General features: G+C 38.7%; 1 protein-coding gene across 1 annotated transcript; it reads right to left on the bottom strand.

Moving 5' to 3' along the window:
- Positions 1–1,567: 1,567 nt before the first annotated feature.
- hsp90b1.S (heat shock protein 90kDa beta family member 1 S homeolog) lies at positions 1,568–12,467 on the bottom strand. The gene is given in 18 exon segments (NM_001089645.1): positions 1,568–2,145; positions 3,083–3,211; positions 3,810–3,965; positions 4,118–4,196; positions 4,434–4,570; positions 5,218–5,463; positions 5,754–6,023; positions 6,227–6,292; positions 6,407–6,484; positions 6,571–6,708; positions 7,104–7,220; positions 7,450–7,566; positions 8,213–8,324; positions 8,546–8,877; positions 9,702–9,818; positions 9,922–10,063; positions 10,146–10,248; positions 12,363–12,467. Coding segments are annotated over 18 exon segments (2,418 nt in total). The 5' UTR covers positions 12,412–12,467; the 3' UTR covers positions 1,568–2,115.
- Positions 12,468–25,966: the final 13,499 nt, after the last annotated feature.

The following is a 25,966-nucleotide window of genomic DNA, read 5'->3' as shown; positions in this document are numbered from 1 at the left end:
ATCCTTCAGTGTTCCCAAACTCTTAATACAGCAAGCCAAAGAAGAAGAGTCAGCCAATTTCTTTCTACTAAACATATTAACAAGGCTAGGGACAGGGTTCATTTTAGTCAAAATAGATAGCCGCTCCAGATTCACCCCTAGCGGTTTTTCCTCCTCCACTCGTTCCACTTCAGTACCGGGTGCTCAGCCACCAGTGCCTTATAATTATAAAATCAGATAAGCGGCACTCCGGATAAAAACGAATAAAAGAAAATTTATTCCAACAGGAGATGGATCCAAATGGCCTTACGCGTTTCGGGAAATAAATCCCTTAATCATAGGCTTACAGGTCAGACAGTGTCTACACATCGACATCTGCTGGATAACATCTAAATCACAATTTAAAATACATCCAATTAGGTGTGTTATATACATCAAAATGTGAATCCCAAATAACTGTTAAAATAGTATTTTTATTATATTTTCTTAAAAGGCAAAAGCCAGAATAAACGGTTAAAAAATAAATATACACTGTATAAGTATATACACATTTATTCAAAGAAAAGCTGGTTGCTTTAACATACATACGTTGAAAGGCTATTAGTCATGTGTAGGGGGAGGAATAATTAGGTTAAGTCATTAAGATGATTAAATTAAATTAAAACAGTGTGATAGGGTTGAACTAGTATAAATATGTGAGATCATATCTTGTATTCAAACCCTTAGGTACCCTGGTATCTAGCTTAAAGATCCAAAAATATAATTATTCTTATGGTCTTTGCTATTTACACCAGATTGTGTGATTGCTGTACTTGCTCCATCATAGGACCCCCTTAGAAGGTCCAAAGGATAGCCTCTTCTATGTAATCTGAGAGTTCTGCACAATGTTCATTAAAGACTTATCCGAACTGCTGTTCCTATGGTATCTCATAAATTGACTGTAAGGTAAACTACGTTTGATATGCCTTGGATGACTGCTATTTGCCTTAAGTATGGTGTTACCTGCTGTCCATTTTCGAAAGACCTCAGATTCTATTGTCCCTGAGGACGCATTACCTCTCAACTTTAAATCTAAAAAGTCTCTCTCATGTGCATCATATTTCAGAGAAAATTCAAGATTAAAACCTTTACCATTCAGATAAGCTTGGAAACCCTTAATAAGATCTGGTGAACCATCCCATATAAATAAGAGGTCCTCAATAAAACGACCATACCGACCCATCTCCTGTTGGAATAAATTTTCTTTATTCATTTTTATCCAGAGTGCCGCCTATCTGTTTTTAGAATTACCAGGGTACCTTAGTGTGTGAAAGAAATAGGGACCTACAATTTTAAAGTTCTCTGGTAGAACACAAATATAATTTCCTTGGAAATGTGCACTTCACCTGCTATAGACGGAACTGCATCTGGAACAGCTATTAGACCTGTAATAATCAAATGTTGGACAAGCTGGAGGCCCAAAGACTGAATGATTCAATTTCCAGATTTCTCTAATCAACCCACTTAGGTTGGACAGATTTGCAGTGCTCTCACATCGAACGGCAGAGCCTCAAGGGCCCAGTAATAACACCAATACAGAGCCATTATGTACTGTTCCTTCATTGTAGGTACAAAGTCACCACAACTTTATTGTTGTCAACTGCTGTGTAGTCCAACTGCAACACTGACATAACAGTAACCCAAAAAGTTACACATGGTATGCATTATAGTGCCATTTTCCAAAAAAATATATTTACAGAACCTGTACAGTTCACATATCCAGCAAGCCCAGCTCTTTGTAGTGTGTTTTTCAGCATGTCTCAAGACTGTGTTACTGGTGACACCCTTTCAGTACTTGTTTTCCAGACCGTTTCAAAGGATAAACAGTTATTTAACATAATTCCTCTTCTAGATGCAGAGGTTCTTGAACTTGAAGTGCTCATATTCCTAGTGTAGTTGATATTCCCTTTTCAGCTTTGGAGACGGAATCCAGTATGGTGTTTTCAACATATATTTTCACATGAAAGGTTTTACATCGATATACTCATAAATAGTACAAATTTACATTCATGAGGAATGTTTTTTTTAAAAAAAAAATATCCAACTAAAAAACCCTCCCATCCACAAAAACGTCAAATAAACAAGTCTGAATGGAATTTACAGTTCATCTTTTACTTCTGTGGATTCCTGTAAAACAAAAACAAATAAGTGTTATCAACAAACTTCAGTGTCTATTTGCAGTCTTAAAAAGAATAGATGAAAGTAAATGGAAAGCCCCTGGTTCTTTCCCCCCCCCCCCCATTGGGTAGCTCCCCAGTACATGATAATGGCACTTAACAGATTAAAGTGTTGAGTCTTGAAAAACCTACCCAGCACTTTAGGTACCTCAGCTCAATTTCAGCAGTGATGCCAGGCGTTTAAAACCAGACTTCACAGCACTTTAATATAAACCAAATTATAAACCATAATAAACGTATACAGATTTTAAAGGGGAACTATCACGAAAGTGGAAATTTAATACAAGCTTCCTCATACTGAAGTAAGAAACTTTCTAAATCAATTAAAATAATTAAATTCTGCATAGTTTCTGAAATAATCAAGTTTATATTCACTATTCCTCCATTAGCCTCGGTTTCTCTTCATTCTCTCTTCTTCATGCAGCATTTGGGTGTCAGATGAATGATCCAATATATCTAATAGCAGGGGCTCCCTTTCCTAGCAGATATGTATTACTCAAATAACGGACAAATAATTAACAAAGTAACAGCATTTTGTAGAGAGACATAATGTCTGGTGATTTTAATAGAGTGAGCTCTAATACATCTTCTAGGTTAAAGGAGTCCCCCTATAAGATATATTGGATCATTTATCTGACACCCAACTCCTGAATGAAGACAGAATGAGGAGAAACAGCTGCTGAGCGAGGAATAGTGAAGATAAACTTGATTTCAGAAATGGTACAGAGTTTTTAATCAATTGCATTTAGAAAGTTTCTTATTTAAGTATGCTGAAGCTAATATTACATTCATTCATTTTCACAATAGTTCCCCTTTAAAAACAAAAGGATAACTTAAGACAGTTGTTGAATAAATAGTGTACTGCAATTAATCTTCTAAACACTAACCTGTGTTTGGGTTTCTTCCATTTGTGGTTTTTCCTCATCCTCTTCTGCATCAACCTCTTCCACATCTTCAGAATCATCTTGTTCAGCGTCATCTGCAGCAGGTTCTTCCTCTTCTGGCTCTTCTTCCACCTATTTAGGAGGGGGGGGGGAAAAAAAAAAAAAAAAAAAGAGGATTGTGTTTTAATCACATGCCAAATGTATTATATGCTTTCTGAAACAAAACATCACTTTCAACGGGTGGGGAAGGTTAATTTGGACTACGATACAGATATTAGGCAAATTTGCCCATGGGCAGTTACCTATAGCAACCAATCAGCGATTAGCTTTTTTTTTTAAAGCCAGCTGCAAATAGAACAATGAATGCAGCAACCAGATTGGTTGCCATGGGTTACTGCCCATGGGCAAATTTGCCCAGTGTTGATAAATGCCCCCCAGTGGCTAGCAGCTCATAAAGAGATGTCCATTAATACACAAGTATTGCCAGTATTTTTTCCTACTCAGAACCAAGCGATCATAAGAACGGTAAACATTCTGCAGGCAACTTTAACTAGTTCAGGGACTTTCTAGTAAAGCACACTAGTTAACTGTGCACATACCACAGCCTACTCCAGAACAGTATGAAGGTTTTAACGTGCACTTAGTAGGCTAGTGAAACTGGGTTAAAAAAAAAAACAACAAGTTTAGTTGAAAGCCATTTAAACTTAATAGTAACTTTTGTTACAGTTACCTGAGCATTAAGGTCGATCTGTAAGCTTAAGCGCAACATTCTTTCAATCCTGTCTCCATATAGTTTAGTATCAACCAGCTGATATCCTGAACGTAACGTGGCAGTTTCAAAGAGAACAACTGCAAGGTCTGCTACAGTCTGATCATCTTCATTTTCCTATAACAAACAGAAATGAATGCCGTAAGTTAAAATAGACAGAACTATGGTTTTTATACAATTCGGGATATTTAAAAATGTATAAACATTTGAACAGAATGCTCAGCTTTAGAAGCAGTGAGTGTCGGTACAAAGACAAGGATAACACTTACCTTGACTCTTCTTAACATATCTTTGATCAAAGGATGTCTTGGATTTATTTCAAATGTCTTCTTCTGGCTTGAATAATAACTAAAATGAAGCATTATACAGTATGTCAATTTAGTCAATACAATTAAATTCCATCTCAACCCCCACATCTTTTCAGAAGCTCATATCACTGAGACTTATGGGACATCTGATGGTCTCATTGCAGTTGCTTGCTCATTCCTGCAGTTGGCAAAGTACTATTCTATCTACTGCATCCACATGACAACAAGGAGCTGAAAACACTGTAGGCCATGTCAGTATGTAATGGGAGGGACTTACTTTGTGGAAATATCTTTTCCTGTCTGATATGCTTGTGCTTTCATTATTCTTTCCATATTGCCAGACCAGCCATACTGACTGGCTACTAATGCACAAGGAGATTGAGTCAAACGCTGAGACACTACAGCCTTTTCAATCTACAAAAGCAAATAGGAGGGTTTAGTGAAAAAAGACAATTGTTTGGAGCATTTCTCTTATCAAAAGCTCATTTTAAAGGGGAACGATCACAAAAATTACAGTTTAATATAAGCTTCACCATACTAAAATAAAAAACTTTGTAAATACAATCAAATATTCTGCATAGTTTCTGAAATCATCAAGTTTATCTTCCCTATCCCTCTCTCAGCATCTGTTTCTCTTCATTATGTCTACATGCAGCAGTTTTGTGTCAGTCATTGACAGTTAGATCCAAGCAGATGAATTATAGCTCACTCAAATAACTGATTCCAGTACAAACAAAATCACTGTTTTTTGCACAAATTCTGCATGTAGAGAGCCATGATGTCTGGTGATTTTAATAGAGTGAGCTCCAATACATCTTCTAGGCAAAAGTAGCCCCCCTATAAGATATATAGAATCTGTCAATGAATATCCGACTCATAACTGCTGAATGAAGACAGAATTGAGAAACAGAAGCCAAGAGAGGGATAGTGAAGATAACTTGATTTTAGAAACAGTACAGAATTGATTGTATTTAAAAAGTTTCTTACTTCAGTATGACGAAGTCAATATTAGGTTTTCATTTTCATGATAGTTCCCCTTAAAATATCTAAAAGAAACAAACCTGGTCTTTCAAAGCCTTATCCTTCATCCATGTCAGCAGTGGTTCATATTCCTTCTCTTGTGCTTCCCGGGCCTCCTTTGACTTTTCGTTTTCATCAAACTTAAGGCCTTCCTTGGCAACATTCTGGAATCTCTTGCCATCAAATTCTGGTAGGGCCTGGATGCAATACTCATCAACAGGTTCAATTAAGAACACAACTTCATAACCTTTCTTAAGGAGGCGTTCAACAAATGGAGAGGATTCAACCTGCACAGCAGAAGATTAAAATATTGTTTTGTATTATTAAAATTATAATACAGACATATACATTATATCTATATATCTATATCTCTTGCCTATCACACATACATTTAATAATTACAGTATTGCTTACTTCCAATAGGACAGGAGGATAAAATATTGGACAGTAACTACAACTACTCTGCTGCCTTATGTGTCTTAGAGCAAAACATTGACTCAAACATGAATAGGATTCAGCCCAAACATTAGCACAGCTTTTTTTTTTTTTATTTTTTTTTTTTAATGGTAAGCGTTACCTCTTGCCTGCTAGATCCAGCCATGAAGTAGATCTTATCCTGTTTATCCTTCATTCTTTCCACATACTGCTCCAGACTTGTAGTCTCAGATTTGTGATGGGAAGACTGGAAGCGAAGAAGTTTTGCTAAGCGGGTCCTGTTTGAATGGTCTTCAATTACACCGAGTTTAATATTGGTTCCATATTCCTTCCAGAATTTATCTGTATATTTATCTTCAGCAATTTTCTTAATCATATCCAATGTCTTTCGGACCAGTTTCTTTCTAATAACCTAAAGAAGAAAAAAAAAAAAAAAAAAAAAAAATTTAAAATTAAATATATAATGGAGATAGCACCTTGCAAGATATACTCTCCGTATGTAAATATAAGAGCGAATGATTTCATATCCACAATCCGAATGGGGGATTCCCTCTTCCTTTTACTGCAAGATTCCACACTTAAAGCTACTATTAAAATATAGGCGTGTAATCTTACCTTCAGTAGTTTGTGCTGTTGCAAGGTTTCTCTTGAAACATTTAAAGGCAGATCATCTGAATCAACCTAGGTTGGAAAACATATGGAAGTCAGAAAGCAAACAGGGCTTTTTTTTTTTTATTTATTTTTAACAGAAAAAAAAAAAATACAAAAAAAAAAAAATGGAATAATGTAACTTACCACGCCTTTGACAAAGTTTAGGTATTTTGGCATCATATCATTGAAGTCATCGGTAATAAATACTCTTCGTACAAACAGCTGGTATAATAAACAAAGGTTTTAGCATTAGATATTTTGCAAAGTATAAGCATCACTAGGTTAGCCTTAACACAGTATCAACATACCTTGATAAAATCAATCTTTTTGGAGCCATATTCATCAAAAAGACCTCTTGGTGCAGTGCTGGGTATGAACAGGATTGATTTAAAGGTGACTTCTCCTTCAGCAGTGAAATGGATGTGAGCCATAGGATCATCACTTTCCTATGGGAAATAAACTCAATCAAATTAGCATTAGGTATTTATAAATACTTCTTTTAAACACTAATTGCACGAGCCACTGCATAATAAACAATGGTTTACTGGATATGTAAATACAAAGATGATCTTAGACTGCATGAAACAGAGCAGAGGAACTCGCTCTTCCTATCACTGGTCATTGTGTCACAAGTCAAGTAAAAATAAAAAAACAAAAATCTACACAATTTAAAATAAAAGCCTTAAAAAGGAAAAAAAGAAAAACCCTTAAAACGAAAAAATGCTCAGGGTGTTGTATCTTACAAAATACATTATATTGGCATTTAAAAACAGAAAGTAAATCACTGACAAAAGGTTCTAAATTTGTGTATAGGAACCAAGTTTCATTTACTTATTTTTACCTTAGAAAATGATTTGTAAAAGGCTTTGTATTCATCCTCTTCAATTTCTTTAGCTGGCCTCTGCCAAATGGGCTTGATATCATTCATCAGCTCCCAATCCCAAATGGTCTTCTCAACCTGTGTACAAGAGTGAAATTTTGTACTGGAAGTACCAACAGTCCAATTCAAAAGATTCACACTACCTAAAAATACTCAAATACCCTCCAACTTGTTTTGATATGCGGCTGTCCATTTTTGAAGGTTTGGTATTATCTAGCTGAAAACTAGCAGCCAAGCAGTTGTTTAGTAAGAAGGTCAGACAGAAAGTACTGTCTGGTTATTCAGTTGCTCTTTGAAGATTCCCAACCTTTTTGGTTTTAGGCTTCTTTTCCTCATCCTCTTCTTCAACTGCAGCTTCTTCATCAGTTTCTTCATCTTTTTCCTTAGCTTCCTCTTCATCAAGGGGCTCCTCTACTGTCTCGGTCTAAAATTTTTAAGAACACATTGTTTTTGTAGGGTGCAACCCTTCAGTTAGAGAGGGCCCTAGTCTTTTTATATGTGGTGGTAGAGGGGGCCTGTTTTGTGTGAAAAATTACAACGTACCAGTGCATTATATTTTTTCAAATATAGAATAACTACTGTTAAAAAAAAAAAAAAAAAAAAAAAAAATTGTGTTTCAGGGTGGCTGATTTATTGAACATTTCTGCAAAACCCCCCCCCAATAATCCCACCCATCTGTTCCACTTCCTGCTCCCTGAATTCTCTGGCTGTGCAGGTGAACCAGCAGCACTGTAGGACAGGAACCAATCAGGACCTCATAGGGAACGAAAGCTGATTTCTGCAACTGGCTGTCCCCCTCCTACTGTGCTTCTGGCAGGAATTAAGACACGCCCACCCCACATGGACCAGAGAACATCTATAGGGAGATCAAAAATGTCCCCTTTATATTGGAACACAATATTCATTTATAGCCAAAAGTAAAAACAGCACCCTATAGTATACATTATTGTCTACAAAATTAGGGCTCTCCTTTATCCTATATGTCTCCTTTAAAAAACTAATGGGAAAAGAAAAATTATCAAAAATTCTATTAGGTTTCATTGAAACAAAAAAATAAATAGATAAATTACCTTGCTGCTCCACACGTAAATAGGGAAGTTCATAAACTGAGAATATTTCCTCACTAGGTTTTTAATGGTCTCGAGCTCGAGATAATCAGTTGCCTCCTCTTTGAGCACCAGGCTGTACAAAAACAGAAAAATATAAGTCTCCTTTTTGAAAGAATGCATGCATGCATTGGTACGTTGAATCCACTTTTGGGTAGAGGGTAGTGACCCACTACCCTCACCCAAAAACCAAGAGGTCTGTCTTAATTCAGATACTCAAGGAAGGCTAGACTGGTATGTTATTCACCCCCAAACACACAAAAACCCCAATACCATATTCCTTTCCCAAGTACTCACGTTATAGTTGTTCCTCTGCCCAAGGTGTCACCACGAGGGTCATCAGTGACAAAGAACTCATTTGAATCAGATTCCCATATGTGCTGTGTATCATTATTGTGCTTTGACGTCACAATTACTCTGTCAGCAACAAGGAAGGCAGAATAGAAACCAACTCCGAACTGTCCAATTAACTCAGAGGTAGACTGCCCATCATCTTGTGCTTCAGTTAACTTGCTCAAGAATTCACTAGTTCCAGACTTGGCAATAGTTCCCAAATTCTTTACTAGTTCCTCCTTTGTCATACCGATGCCAGTATCGGTTATTTGCAGCATATTCTTCTCTTTGTCACACTAAAAAAATAAAAGGACATAAGATACTATGAAGTGCTGCAAATATCTTTGTCAAGAACTGTTGCTAAGCAAATTTCTCTGTCTAATTTATCCATCAAATGGTTACTTTTGTTGAAAATGTTTTAGGTCAGTTGCTCACAAACTGTGGGAAGTCCACCCTGCAAGTCAATCAGTGCAAGATTTCAGGGTCAGATTTTTTTTTTTTTTTTTAGGGTAAATTCATATTCACCGTTAGGATACCCCATTAACTAGAATAGAACAACCATTACAGGATCATTGTCAAATATTTGTAATCCAGTTTTAAACTGTGAAGGACCTTAACAAAGGACCTAATGGGTGATGGTAGAAATATGGCAGCTATGCTTAGGGTTTATATAAAATATAATAAGATACTTTACAAAAATGAATTGTGTTATTATTATTGGGAAATATATTTTATTTTTGAGAACTGTGATTGATATAAAGCAGATTTTCTCTTTAAAATGAATCCAAACATATAGCGACAGTGCCTACAAATGCTGGCAATTTCCAGCTAACACTCCCCCAGAGATTCTTGAACTCAGAAAAGAACTTAATCTTGTGCAAATTTGCTCTACTATAAATGAAATGCAAAATAATAGACAGCAGAATGTAATCTTGTTCTAAAGTCACATTTTCTCAGTTGAACTCACTGTATAAAATGTACTCTTTCCAGGTAAAAAAAAATAAAAAATGTACTGCATGACTGCAATAATCTTTAGCACTGTGACTGGCGTAAAATATTATAAATGTAGTCACAGTTTAAAAGTAGAAAAATCAATAGGCGCTATTTCAGAGCACCTTACCTTAATTTTTATTGTTAGCTCTTCATTGGCAGCGAGTGCATTTTCATCTGTCAAAGACATCAATCGGATCTTGTCAAGAGCATCAGATGCATTGGAAATAAGTTCCCTTAGGAAGATCTGAAAGATAAACATGGCATAAGAAAACCACATACAATATAATTGAACCATAGGCAACTTCATCAACAAAACTTAAAGTGCATACATATTTCTTCCGGCTCACCTCTTTGTTTTTGTAAAGAGAGTTGATGATAAGTTTCATCATCCTGTTCACTTCAGCCTGAAATGCAAATTTCTCTGACTTCTCCCGTATTTCTTTAATTTGAGCAGCATTGAGGCCATCTAACTGGATTGCTTCCTCTTCCCTGGGAGAAAGACAACTCTTTGTCACATCTCAAAGAAAACATTTTCTATGTTAGGGCAAAAAAATATATTTCAAACACTCACCTGCTTACAACTTCATCATCTGTTCTAGATCCTTCCCTACTTTTTCCAATGTCATCTTCTACAGTAGCATCCACTTCAACTTCATCTTCAGCTTGAACAGATGCTAACAAGACAAAAATGAAAGATTGCTATTGGAGCACAAGAAAAACAACCATTTCCATATGATTATGAAAAACATGTTAAAACAGGACAGCCATGTACTGTTACATAACCTCATATAGTCTAGTAGTGACATATTCAAATTTCTGATCGAAGTTTACGTTTCCTTTCCAGATTATAGTTAGAACCTTTTTTTTTTACCAAATGTAAAGTTACAGATTAAAGCCTTTCCAGCACTAAGGCAAATGTTCAAACAGCCTTAAACAAAAAAAAAAAAAAAAAGTCAGTTTATAAAAGTACAGCAATTAAGTACCACACTTGTACCCCAAAAGTGTGCCTACTGGCAGTTTAATAAGAGTACACGGTCTATAAGACAGAACAATCCCTATGCAAATGTCACCTGTTTAAGTACATGAAGGAAGAAGTAAAATTGTTAATACATCATTAGGGCCATCAAAGAACAACTATTCTTGTGAAAAATATTGGGCCTGCATGTATTATAGCACGCAAAAGGACAGAACTGCAGAATAAAAAGTTACTTACAGGGCATCTTACTAGGATTATTAAGTATGATACATGGTCAGGCCCGGATTTGTGTAGAGGCCACCAAGGCCCGGGCCTAGGGCGGCAGGATTTTAGGGGGCAGCATGCTGCCCAACCACACCCACATTGGTTCACACTGGGGATGCGCAGGAGATAATAGTTTTTTTTAAATTTCCTGTGCGCCAATCCCCATTGCTCCGGTCCCAATGATGAAAATTTGCGCAAATAAAAGGGAGGGGACAGGGAACGGCAGTGGGCCTTGGGGTGCAGACTATGTAAATCCAGCCCTGTACATGGCTGCTCAATCCTTCTTCCTGCATGTATAAAGTACATACTACTGGCAAGGGAGTCACTATCTCACTACATGTTTGTGAGTGGAGATCCCTCCTGTCCCAGCAACAGGACACCTTTACCTCTCATACATTAAACGCTGGCAGAGCTGTGCAATATAGTCATTTATTACAAAACTACACAGCACAGAAACATGGCTACAGTTACTTCCCCTGCCAGATGTGTCACGGCACATTTCAGAAGTGCACTTAACACAGGAAAAGTATCAATAACAAGCAATTGCAACTACCCCCCCACAAATGATTTAGGATCCTTTATAGAGCCCCTCATACAATGGTGTAACTATTTACTGGGCCCAGCAGCAAATCATTTTAAAGGCCCCCAAAATGTCTAGAGGTTGACCATTTTACCAATATTTATTAAAATTGTATATGATTTACAGCCTCATGGGCAGGCCCAGACTGGCAATCTGTGGGTTCTGGCAAATGGCAGAGGGGCTGCTATAAGGACACATAGAAAGTCGGCTGGGACTCTGCGCGGGCCGCTTGGGACTCTGCATACCAGGGCCTATTTTAATTCTCAGTCTGGACCTGCTCATGGGGCCCTTAGACCTCCTGGATCCCCCTGCAGCCGCTGGGTCTGCTTCCTCTGTAGTAAGGCCCCATCCCCCTTTCCAGAGCGTGCCCACTGGCCAGTCATACACATAACTCAGTAGAAGAGGAGCTAAAGGGACACTAACAGGACACAAAGTAGCCTGAGATAAGCAGTCTCTTTCTTAGAGAAATACAAAGGACCATTAATATTACATACATACTAAAAATGAGGAAAACTGAAATCGAATGACCTAGAACAGCTGAAGCCAATTGAAAATGACTGAGATGCACATGGGACACTGCGTTTTCACATCTGGATGCTGTTCAACTACAACTCCCCCATCTTACAGGGGAGAATGATAGTTATATTATATTGTTATAATGATAGTTCTATTATATGGACATGTTATAATGATAGTTATAGTTCGCCAGCAAGCTGCAACTACTCGCCATGTGGGGGAAAAAATAAGGAAACCAGTGCTAAGAAGTCTGGCTTCCCAGCGTATGAATGAATGAATGAATGAATTCTCTTATGAGGGACTGACGTTGTGTAACGTACTTATTGGGTTCAAGTTCTAGATCTTTTTGCCTCGCCCCCTCCCTCTTATTTTTGAAGTGTGAAGGCGCCTAACAGGAAGAATCCACGCATTGTAAGTTCCCACTACAACCCAAGCAGCACGATGCCACTTACCAAAAGCCAATAATATACAACAAAGACCGATTGCCCAAAACTTCCTCATGTTGACCAAGTTCACCAGCAGGCCGCCGGACACCCCTCTTGACCCTGCAGCTCTCCGGACCCACACACAGCTCTAAGACAACTGCAACTATCAGCCCCGCCTTCTACCGCTTTAATATCAGCCTCGCGACGTCGGTAGGCGGCTACATTAAAGCAACCAATGGGTGTCAACCACGCAAGTCAGCTACCCAATCAATGCCTTCCTCGACTTCGCTGTCGCTGTCATCCCTGACCAATAGCACGCTTCCATGTACGATTCCAGAGGTTGGAGCGTGGCTGGAGCTGATTGGATAGTAAAGTTCTCGCTCACTGGTGATGGGAGACCGTACTGGCTCGGAGTAGTCGCTGTCGTGCACTTAATAATAGATGAATGAGAGGCAGAAATATATAGAACAGGCTGATGGTTGTAAAAGTGCTGATGGGTAGAGAAAGTGCTTCCGGGGCAGGTGTTTGGGAAGTTTACCCAGTTGTCTCCCGGAGATAGCGTTGTCTCTATAGTAACACAATGTACCCGCTCTTTCACCATTAAAACTGCGTTGGCACTTTGGAACAGGTCTGAACTGAGTCAAAATAGGCCCAGCATTCCGAGTACAGAGAGGCCCAATCAGCTTCTGACCAGCCCACTAAATAATGACTTTGTATGGCACTTTATGGCAGCCCCTCTGGCATTTACTGCATGATACAATTGATCTGTGCCCTGTTTGAATAAAGGCCTTTTATTACATTAAGAAGGTGCTGTTCTTGTCTACATTGAATCTTCTATGGTGTGGGGTGGCCACCATTGAACATGCACCAGAAACAGTGGAGGAGTTGTATGCTGACACAGAACTACTAATTCAAGCCCCTCTGGCATTTGCCAGAACCGACAGATTGCCAGTCAGAGCCTGCTTTTCGACTTTTAGTGCTTGTGTGTTGAGTGGGAATGGGGATATATATATAATACACAAAAGCCATGAATATCTTGTAAATGATATCCTTATAAATGGTGAGTTCTGATGTCATCAGTTATAAACGGTGAGTTCTGATGTCATTTTTGTCACATGACTCACTAAAACTTGTGTGTTTTAATAAATAAAATAGCCCTTGTTGGAAAATATGAGGATATTTGAAGTAACCTCGGAGTTCCATGGCCTGTAGGTGACTTATAATATCCTTTTATTTTACAATAGCGGGTACTTTATTCTCTATATATTATATGAAGTCGTTTATCCACCTATAAAACTGGATATGGAATCTTGTACTAATAATAATTGCTTTTCCCCCACTAAATTGTAGTTTGAAATGAGTTCTCAGAAATGTTTTTCGACATAATGACATTAGCTGACGTACCTGAAAATATATGTTTTATGAAATATCTACTTCCTAGTATAAGAATGGAATCTATTTTCCAGAGACCCATTTACCAGAATTCTACTGCCCTAGGCATGGGCCCTTGGGTGCCCAACCCTTAACTTCCACTACTATGCAGTAGATGTGCTACAGGAGTCACTACTGATGTCAGGGCTAACTTTTTTTATTATATCCCCCCTAGATGGGGGCCATAAAATTTTCTGTATTGCCGGGGGATCATTCTTTAATTCCGTCTCTAAATGAGGACCCTGTCAGCCAGCACTATTTCTGGTTCCCTGTACAGATATAGTACCTATTATCCATAATGCTCGGGACTTGGGGCTTTCCAGATTACGGATATTTCTATAATTTGAAACTTCATACCATAAATCTACAAGAAAATCATGTAATTAAATAAACCCAATAGGCTGCTTTTGCTTTCAATAAGGATTAATTACATCTTAGTTTGGATCAAGTACAAAGTACTGTTTAATTATAACAAGAAGAAAAAGGAAATCATTTTTAAAAAATTGGATTATTTGGATAATAATTTTGGATGAAGTAGAAGGTACTATTTGATTATTACACAGAAAAACAAAATACATTGGATTTTTTGATTATAATGGAGTCTATGGGAGACAGCCTTTCCGTAATTCTGAGCTTACTGGATAACAGGTTTATGGATAACGAATCCCATACCTGTAGTATATGTTTTTCAACACAATCCTTTCATTTATTGCATCATGCAATAAAATGAGGAACAAGACAAGAGGTGAGACAGCAGTCCGGATTCTCAGAAGGAAAATCTTGTTTGTGTGTTTGCCTGTGGGTTGGTTTTATGGAAGCCACTGAATGGACAGGGAACATTTTTATGGACGTTTACCCTTAAACATAGAGATTCTCAAACAGGTGGGTTGGCCCACTAGGGGGACACAAATCAAGAAATGGAAGCCCAGTTTAAACTCTTTATTAGGGTGAGATTTATGATTAATACGTCTACACTAACAGTGGCATAACTATAAATGTAGCAGATCTGGGGGCAGTGGGGAATTGATTAATAAGTAGTTTCGGTTAACTTCAGCCCTTGGTCTCAACATTATTGCCACATCCAATAACATTTTCACATTTTTATTTATTTTTGTAGAGTCCCAACCCAACTCTGGAAAACAACTCTCCATGGGTGTGGATTAGAAAAAATGTCTCTGATGAAATCACACTTTTTTTATTATTATTTATTCTTATTTATTTAATGATGTGTAAAGCTACTGTAAAGTTCTGCTTTGTGCACTGCACTGTTATACAGGCCATATAGCAGTGAGATGATTTCTAATACCCTTACACTTTTTAGTGGTGTACATTACCAGAATATGCATATTCACCTTAAAACAAGATATACATGCTAATTTTCCATTGACTCTCATTTTCGTCAGTAAACAGCACAACCTCAAACCCTACTCCAAAAATGTGGTTTTCTTACATGAGGAACAAGTGTGTTTATTATTAAAATGGTAAAGAAAATACAATTCATTTGTGTGGTTTTTGGTTTAAGACACTAACACTAAGCAGAATTTTCACACAACTTTACTTCACTTATCTGGATAACAAATAAATGCAAATTGAAACTAATCTGTGAACTGTGGAATTATTCTATTTTCTATATGAGTGTCACCTTCTTCCACCTTTACCCAGAATATTGTGCTTTATACAGGACCGGTGTTGTTATTTGATGTTTCTGAATTTTATAGACAGTGTTGGCTGTTTTTGAGATTTCTGCAGTAATAAGATGAGTTGGGGTTTGCTAGGGTTGTATTTATGGTTTATGCTGCTGTCGTCCACTACAGATGGTACCAGCCCTTGTCAACATCACATACACCAAATATTAAAGCCCCAGTCATGCTAGACATGCATTTAAAAGTTGGAAAGAGACAGAAGAGTAAGGGAAATAATTAAATATCTATGAAAAATAAATAACGATGCCCAATTGAAAAGTTGCTTAGAATTGGCCATTCTATAACATATTAAAAATTTACTTTAAGGTGAACCACCCCTTTAAGAGGCACGAAATTGGGTCCCTTTGTGCTCGTTCAGTAAGTGCATGCGTTCTGGACCTTGCTGCACTCTGCTGCATACCTTCCAACATTTGAAAAACAAAAAGAGAGACAAAAACATGTGCCGCTGTGAAACTTTGATCACACCCCCTAATTACCTTATCCATTTTACAAACTTTGGCAGGATATGATAGTTTAAACACATTTCTGGGAGTTTTAGTGCAATGCTTTATTATAACAGTATTGCTAATGAAAGTGAATTTCCCCTTAAGCTGCTAGTCTCAGATCTCCCAAGAGACCTGCTTATGTTAAATAGTTACAATTGTTTCTTTGCTTATCTTAAATTGTTACAAAAGTAACAGCTATTGACTGTTCTGGGCTCTCTGCCAAAGAGTTTCTTATTTTATTTAAGTTTCAGAAACTTTGTATCTTTCTCTTGAGTCAGTGCAGGAGAACAGAGAGAAACCTGATACTGCGTGCGGCCTGAGCTGTCAAAATTGCAGAACCAAATCAGAATGAAAATTACGAGCAGGAAAGGAAAAAGTGGAAAAAATTCTTCTTTTGTGACGAAAAATCTAATGATTTCCCTACCTGCCTCTAATTTACATATGCAAATTAGGATTTGGATTTGGTTGGGCCAGGCACAAGAATTCCTGGGTTCGGTGCATCCCTAATAATTATCAAAGAGTGAAGTTAGAGATCGCCACAGTCCTCTAGAGTGAAATTCCGCCACTCTCCATTCATTTCTATCGATCGATTAATTGATTAAATCGTTCGAATCGTTCGACTACTCAAAACTTAGCCAAACACTCAGAAAGGTTTTAGGAGTTCCCCCATAGGCTAAACAGCAATTCGGCAGGTTTAAGGTGTTGAAGTCGAAGTTTTTTTAAAGAGACAGTACTTCGATTTTCGAATTTGTGAAGTATTTTCAATTCGAATCGAATTTTTGCATATTCGAAGTACCCAAAAATTACTTCGAAATTCAAAGTTTTTGAATTCGAAAATTCACTCCGACCCCTAGTAAATGGGCCCCTTACAGTCCAAATCAATACTTTTAGAGAGATGGATGTTGCTGACTAGCTGCTTTCTTGAAAGATACCCTGTGTCTGAAGAATCCAACTCCAATTCTGTAATGCAAAAGGATCCAAGTAATTACTTTATGCACAGGCCACCAATCTGCCCTTATGTATGTTCAACAATAAAAGATTTCCAAGAAGAGAGAAATTATTTGAACAAAAACATATTTGAGCAACTGAACCACTTCTGCTATGCTCAAGGAACTTCATTCAAAGCTGTTGAGCTCAAGTGGCCAGTAGAAGGCCAACCTTTTCATGTAAAAACCTTTCAATGTCTCTGAGCAGTTTATGTTGTCTCTTGATTACATTGAGCATTCATCACCTTTTTTCATATTTATACTAGGAGAGTTTGTTCTTGAGGCTCTGTGTCATTGCCCCTTTAATGCTGTCAATATTTCAGACTTCTCTGCTCTATCAAATATGGACTAGAAGTTTGTGTTGGTTGTAGTGCCGGATTCCTGCAAAATAATTCTTACAACCTCTCCAAAACATCTCTTCTATGGATGTTTAAAAAGTTGTCCAGATGTTCTAATGGCTGAATATAAAAACATGAAAACATTTGGCTGTGTATCTTTCACAAACATTTAGCAATGCCTGTGTGGCATATTTCACAGGATTTGCTGAAAAACATTGTAAACAGAGAAAGAAAACTGACCCTCCTCCATCTTGCCTTGCTGGCAAATGAACCAAGCACAGTACCTAAAAGGAATTCTGAAAGCTTGGTCTGCTAAGGAGCTGTTGTCACTGATCATAGAACGCTGGGTTAATGTGTACAGCTGGATATGCAAAAAGCAATTTAAAGGGAAAAACAAGCCATACTTTGGGGGGAAATCTATTACAGGTAAATGCAATATCTCCCTGCAAATTAGTATTTGTAGATGCTATGGTTACTAACAAGTAAACTTACTACCTGTATAGGATCACTTATTTTGAAACCTGGTATCCAGAAAGCTCTGAATTATCGGAAGGCCATCTCCCATAATCAAATAATTCCTAATAGGATTTCAAATACAAGGCATTGATCAATATATTTAGGGCTAACTGAAAACTTGCATTTTCTAATCTACTTTTTTGGCTAATGATAGGTATAATTTATTTATTTTTCTTTGTCGTGATCACAAAACATGAAATATGTACACAGCTTATGTAAATGGAAGAAAAAACATGTGACTAAACAGTCAAGGAATTTATTGTTGGTAATTTTGCAGTTGTCATGGTTTAACCTGAGAAACTGACACACTTACAAATGTGAATGTCCTTAAAAAGTATTTTATTTCTCAGAATTCATCAGAATGCTATACAATGATTCGTAATATACAAAAACATGTAAATTGCTTTTTTATGGTATATTTTTAAAAGGTATGAAAGGCTGGGTAGTAGATGTCTTGTGCCTACTTAGTACTTTTGGTTGCGGCTTAAGCAATCGGGATATCTACGTCTTCTGAAAGTCTCGGTATAACTGTCACGTTCGGCACCCTATATCCAAAACCCAAGCTAAGCTACCTGGTCACGGCTCTCACTTCTGCTTAAAACTGCCGCCTTTCATCTAGGGGGGAGCCCTCGGCTAATCGGATGCCGACAGGTGTTATTTGAGAGAGGAGCAAAGCTAACGGTTCTGGACGAGCAAAGGGGCACAATCATCTCACCAGGATACTGGAAGGAAGAACACCACCAGGAACAGGCAGGCTGGGCCAGCACAAGCAAAGAATCGTCAGACAGAGCGGAATCAGGATAGGAGAGCATAGAATAGTTAGTGGACAGGCAAAGGTCAGATTGGAAGGTCAGAGTAGTCACAAGCAGGCAGGATCAGGATTGGAGAGGTCAGAGTAGTAAAGCAGACAGGCAAGGGTCAATGCACACTATAACAGGCAGGATTCACAAAGGAAAGAACACCCAGGAACAAGCTAATTGAACCTAACAACGGGCAGTCATTTTCTATGAAAGGCCCCTTTAAATAGTTTGAATTTGCACCTTTGCTCGTGACGTCATCACGCCGGCGCATAAACCCGGAAGCGCACGCCATAGAGGAACCGGCACTCAAGGGAGCAAGAACAATCGCCATCTAAAACCTGCAGAAATTGCTCTTTTAGCCTATGGGGGACCTCCTAGAACCCATTTGGAGTCAATTGGTGGACTATGAAAAACCAAAAATTTTTTGGGGAAAAAATTTGAACCGAATTCGATGGAATGTGCTATTCCTTCGATTCGAACAATTCTAATTCGGCCGAATACAGACCTATTCGATTGAAAACGGACCTATTCAACCCAAAAAAAACCTTGAACTTAATTTCAGTTGGTCTTTTTTGAATTCCTACAAAATTCTACAAAATTCAAATTTTTTCAATTCGAAAATTCACCTCAAACCTTTGATAAATCTGCCCCTTAATCAGTCCTGAGCTGTAGGTAATGGTACTGGTGCGCAACTGCATTTTGTCTCTGTCATGATTGCCTGATTCACACCATAACCTCCACATAGACAACAAGCAGTATAATCTGCATATACATGTTCTCTGGTATATATTCTAGTGCTTTGTGTGTATAGATGCATATACAGTAAACAAGAAAAACAAGCCTTCTGGGTTGTGTTTACTTTCCAACAACTGGTCAGCACCTTTACATTTGTCTATGAATAACCATATTACCATTAGACTTGCACAAAAAGTCTTAACTTACCAGTGATTTTACTGAATCTTGTTTATACTACACAGTCAATTACTGCCAAACCTGTAGATTCATTTGATAGGTGCCCCATAATGACAATGACATAATATTATCAGTATCTCAAATATTCTGTTCTTTATTTCTTAAAAAAGCAGTGTCAAGGAAAAAAAATGTGATTGTGGAAAAAATTTGAATGCGTTTTGTCAGTTTCTTTTTCTCAACCTTGAAAATGAGTAACTCTGCCTCTGTGGCACCTAATTGATAAACAGTGAGCAAGTTATGACACCTGCTGTTTTGAAGGGGCCTGCTTGTAGGCTGGGAAAATTGCTGCGTTTCGGGTAAAATGGGGATGCGTTTTCATTGATGTTGGTACAAGTATAGGATCAATCCATTATCTAGAAACCTGTTATCTAGAAAGCTCTGAATAACAGGAAACGTTATCATTTATAGTCTTCATTTTAATCAAATAATTCAAATTATTTTATAATAATTTAGAACATGTTTACATTTTCTCTTTAATAACAAAACAATACCTTGTACTTGATCCCAATTAAGATACAAGTAATCCATATTTGAGGCAAAACAATCCTGTTGGGTTTATTTACTGTTGAAATGATTTTTGGCAGACTTAATGTGTAGAGGTCTAAATTACGGAAAGACCCCCTTAAACCCCATATCCCAAGCATTCTGGATAATAGATCCTACACCTGTATATGAGCACTAATGCCTTTCCTGACTATAGTTAAAAATATATAAAATTGAAAGTACAAAGAAAATCCAGCAGGTGGCAAAATGCTACCAATATGACGGTTAGTATGATCTAGATTTTGAAAGGATTTGTAACATTTGTAAAATTGCCTGACACTACTTCTCATCTCTTATGCTGTACTGAGAGACCATGAACAGACACTTCATGAATTCTGTAAAATTCTTTACACAATGTATTATATTATTTATTGTTTTACACATATGGAGGTCTTAAATGATTGTTACTTAAGCGTACATATTACATGAATATATGCAAAAGAAAAGCACATTAGGTGAAATCTAAAACTTGTTATGATGGGGTGGCGGTGTTCACACTTCTTTAATTACCACCACACCTACCTAGGATAGGTACTGAAGATTCATTTTATATTTTTGAAAAACTTTAACAACAAAATAAACAAAATAATTGAACTAGAGTCAAACATGCTCATTATTTATCTTGTAAGATATAAGTCATCCTTAATTACCTATGTTGGTGGGAGGCAGCTGTCATTTACGTCAGATTGGAGTCGTTGTGGCTAAGATTAATGGGTTCGTACCTCGCAGGCTTTCTAAGTAGGGATGTAGCGAACTGTTCGCCGGCTAACTTGTTCGCGCGAACTTCGACCGTTCGCGTCCGCCGAATGTTCGCGAACGTCGCGCGACGTTCGCATTTTGAGTTCGCGTTCGATTCGAATACAAATCGTTCGACCATTCGACCATTCGAATTCCTTCGACCGATAAAAATCGAACGATTTCCATTCGTTCGAACGATTGTAAGCATTCGATCGAATGAAAAGCATTCGATCGAATGAAAAGCATTAGATCGAATGAAAAGCATTCGATCGAATGAAAAGCATTCGATCGAATGCTTCGATCGTTCGATTCGAATGAAAATCGTTAGATCGAACGATTAAAATCCTTCGATCGTTCGATTCGAACGATTTTAGCGGGTGTTCGAAGTTCGCGAACTGTTCGCGAACGTTCGCATTTTTTGCCGGTGTTCGCGAACGGCGTTCGCGAACACCAAATCGGCAGTTCGCTACATCCCTATTTCTAAGTCATACCACGTGGTGTAGCGGAAGGTAGATACTCTAAGTTGTCTAATATCAGAGGGGAGACTTAGAATATATGCGGTCCAGGTGTCAAAGAATCTATCAGTTTTGGATAGTTTTATTTAGGGAACCAAACCATGTGGAACAGAAAATGCAGTTTGTTCCAAACTAAGTTCATAGATGGTGGGGTAGAGGAGAGCCAGTCCTGTAGTATGGCTTTTCTGGTTGCTGCTGCTAGTCTTTCTGCTAGTGCTTTGTTAGCTTTAGATACTTGCTGTGTACCTCTGATTTTAATAGCTGGTATCTTATCGATCACGGTGGCACTTATCACTAAGCCTCAACAATATCAAGATGTGGACTATGGATATTCGTAGCTCAGCATTAACCCAGCAATAAGCAAGATTGCTTGGGCAGTACAGTTTGCAAATACACTTGCAAATACATTTCTAAGCTTACATTAACTGGATGCAAACATTTCATTGGGCCTTATCAGAGTAATTATATTGCACAAAGAAATGCTGCCATCTAGTCCAGACCAAAAGTGCTTGTTTCAAAAATAATAAACTTTTAAACAAAAAACAGGCACTACACATAATTATTTTGATCCGTACTGCTCTAGTACTAGTTTAATAAGTAACCCAGATATCTTGTTTGCTACCTTGTTTGTTTAATTTGATCTGTAGATATTAATTTTAGTACAAACCAATAAAATTAATGTGAATAAATTTAGCCTTTCCTGGTTGCAGTTAACTATGAAGTGAATATTGGTGGGAAACTCACAGCGGTCACATTGATGCCAGTCAGTGCTACAACTAGAGATGTCGCGAACTGTTCGCCGGCGAACTTGTTCGCGCGAACATCGGGTGTTCGCGCTCGCCGGAAGTTCGCGAACGTCGCGCGACGTTCGCCATTTTGGGTTCGCCATTGTTGGCGCTTTTTTTTGCCCTCTCACCCCAGACCAGCAGGTACATGGCAGCCAATCAGGAAGCTCTCCCCTGGACCACTCCCCTTCCCTATAAAAACCGAAGCCCTGCAGCGTTTTTTCACTCTGCCTGTGTGTGCTGAAGAGATAGTGTAGGGAGAGAGCTGCTGCCTGTTAGTGATTTCAGGGACAGTTGAAAGTTTGCTGGCTAGTAATCGTTTTGATACTGCTCTGTTATTGGAGGGACAGAAGTCTGCAGGGGTTTGAGGGACATTTAAGCTTAGGTAGCTTTGCTGGCTAGTAATCTACCTTCTACTGCAGTGCTCTGTATGTAGCTGCAGTGGGCAGCTGTCCTGCTTCTGATCTCATCTGCTGACTGCTGCAATAGCAATAGTCCTTGTAAGGACTGCTTTTATTTATTTTTTTGTTGTTTTACTACTACTACTACTACTACTACTACTACTACTACTATAAGAGCCCAGTGCTATTAGTCTAGCAGTGTTGGGGAGTGGGACTGGTGTGCTAATCTGCTGCTCCTAGTAGTTCAGCAGCACCAACTTTAATTTTTTTTTTTTAATATTCATTCTTTTTTATTTAACTTTTTTTATTTTACTATCGCTGTAGTAGTGTATAAGTTGACCTTTTAGGCATTATTTGCCCTGTAGGCATTTTTTGCCCAGTGTGTTATTCAACCAACTGCTATCTAGCTGTGTGCCCGTGTTCACATTCTGTCTAAATATCCATAATATTACCGTCTCCAGAAAAAACACCGGAGTGACTTTTTTCAAGCAGCCATAATAAATTTTACGTAATCCGTATCCATCGCTGTAGTAGTGTATAAGTTGACCTTTTAGGCATTATTTGCCCTGTAGGCATTTTTTGCCCAGTGTGTTATTCAACCAACTGCTATCTAGCTGTGTGCCCGTGTTCACATTCTGTCTAAATATCCATAATATTACCGTCTCCAGAAAAAACACCGGAGTGACTTTTTTCAAGCAGCCATAATAAATTTTACGTAATCCGTATCCATCGCTGTAGTAGTGTATAAGTTGACCTTTTAGGCATTATTTGCCCTGTAGGCATTTTTTGCCCAGTGTGTTATTCAACCAACTGTTATCTAGCTGTGTGACCGTGTTCACATTCTGTCTAAATATCCATAATATTACCGTCTCCAGAAAAAACACCGGAGTGACTTTTTTCAAGCAGCCATAATAAATTTTACGTAATCCGTATCCATCGCTGTAGTAGTGTATAAGTTGACCTTTTAGGCATTATTTGCCCTGTAGGCATTTTTTGCCCAGTGTGTTATTCAACCAACTGTTATCTAGCTGTGTGACCGTGTTCACATTCTGTCTAAATATCCATAATATTACCGTCTCCAGAAAAAACACCGGAGTGACTTTTTTTCAAGCAGCATTCTTATATTTTACGTAATCCGTATCCACCGCTGTGTATACGTTGACCTTGTAGGCATTATTTGCCCTGTAGGCATTTTTTGCCCAGTGTGTTATTCAACCAACTGCTATCTAGCTGTGTGCCCGTGTTCACATTCTGTCTAAATATCCATAATATTACCGTCTCCAGAAAAAACACCGGAGTGACTTTTTTTCAAGCAGCATTCTTATATTTTACGTAATCCGTATCCACCGCTGTGTATACGTTGACCTTGTAGGCATTATTTGCCCTGTAGGCATTTTTTGCCCAGTGTGTTATTCAACCAACTGCTATCTAGCTGTGTGCCCGTGTTCACATTCTGTCTAAATATCCATAATATTACCGTCTCCAGAAAAAACACCGGAGTGACTTTTTTTCAAGCAGCATTCTTATATTTTACGTAATCCGTATCCACCGCTGTGTATACGTTGACCTTTTAGGCATTATTTGCCCTGTAGGCATTTTTTGCCCAGTGTGTTATTCAACCAACTGCTATCTAGCTGTGTGCCCGTGTTCACATTCTGTCTAAATATCCATAATATTACCGTCTCCAGAAAAAACACCGGAGTGACTTTTTTTCAAGCAGCATTCTTATATTTTACGTAATCCGTATCCACCGCTGTGTATACGTTGACCTTGTAGGCATTATTTGCACAGTGTTTTCTTCAAACCGCCATCTAGCTGTGTGAGCTTGTTCACATTTTGTCTAAATATTGATAATATTATCGTCTCTAGAAAAACCACTTGAGTTACTTTTTTTCAAGCAGCATTCATATATTTTACGTAATCCGTATCCACCGCTGTGTATACGTTGACCTTGTAGGCATTATTTGCACACTGTTTTCTTCAAACTGCCATCTAGCTGTGTGTATTATCGTTTCCAGAAAAACCAACTGAGTTTTTGTTGTTGTTGTTTTTTTAAAAATAATGCCAGGCAAAGGCAGGCCGCCACGCAGAGGCCGTGCTAGGGGCCGTGCTGCTATGCAATCCTGTGGCCCTAGCAAATTGCCCAGTTTTAAAAAGCCAATGACCCTGAACTCCCAAAATGCTGAAGAGGTAGTTGACTGGCTTACACAGCACACCCCATCCTCTACCGTTTCTAACTTTACCACAACATCCTCCTCATCCTCCACTGCTATGGCCACCCCACGTAACACTTCCTCCACCACCGGTGCCCCTTCTTCACTGGGGTCAGAGGAGTTATTTTCCCATGAGTTTCTTGAACTGAGTAATGCGCAACCATTATTGCCAGAAGAAGATGAAGGAGATGAGGACCTTACACCAGATTTAATTCTGGCAGAGAACACGATAGAGATGGACATAATGAGTGATGAGGAGGAGGTCCCCGCTGCTGCTTCCTTCTGTGATGTGTCAGAAGAAATTGATGCATCTGAGGAGAATGATGATGAGGAGATTGATGTTTTGTGGGTGCCTAGTAGAAGAGAGCAAGAGGAGGGTAGTTCAGATGGAGAGACGGAGAGTCAGAGAGGCAGTAGGAGAATAAGACCTAGAAGAAGCAGGGAGGACAGCCCGCAGGGATCAGTAGGGCAACAACATGTATCGGCACCTGTGTTCAGCCGGCCAACGCACCCGCCATTGCCGCCAATACCGCCAACTCCGCCAACTTCTACTGTTACCGCCAGATCGCACACTTCCAAAAAGTCAGCAGTGTGGGATTTTTTTAATGTGTGTGCCTCTGACAAAAGCATTGTAATTTGCAATGAGTGCAGTCAGAAACTGAGCCTTGGTAAGCCCAACAGCCACATAGGTACAACTTCTATGCGAAGGCACATGAGCGGCAAGCACAAAGCACTTTGGGAGCAACACCTCAAAGGCAACAGGCAAACTAAAAGCCACACTCCTTCTGGTCCAGCATCTTACTGCTCTACCTCTGCTCTCCTTGACCCGTCTGAACCACCCTCCACTCCGCCTTCCACCTTGACCACCTGTTCCCATTCCCAGTCATCTGCCACCAGCCAAGTTTCTGTGAAGGCCATGTTTGAGCGTAAGAAGCCAATGTCTGACTGTCACCCCCTTGCGCGGCGTCTGACAGCTGGCTTGTCTGCACTCTTAGCCCGCCAGCTTTTACCATACCAGCTGGTGGACTCTGAGGCCTTCCGCAAATTTGTAGCAATTGGGACACCGCAGTGGAAGGTACCCAGCCGCAATTTTTTTTCTAAAAAGGGAATACCACACCTGTACCAACATGTGCAGAGCCAAGTTACCGCATCTCTGTCACTTAGTGTTGGGCCAAAGGTCCATATGACTACTGACGCATGGTCCT

The sequence above is a fragment of the Xenopus laevis genome, chromosome 3S, assembly GCF_017654675.1.
Source record: "Xenopus laevis strain J_2021 chromosome 3S, Xenopus_laevis_v10.1, whole genome shotgun sequence".
Classification (NCBI taxonomy): Eukaryota; Metazoa; Chordata; class Amphibia; order Anura; family Pipidae; genus Xenopus; species Xenopus laevis.
Note: the sequence above shows the minus strand (reverse complement) of the source record. Positions and strands in the feature narration are given on the sequence as shown.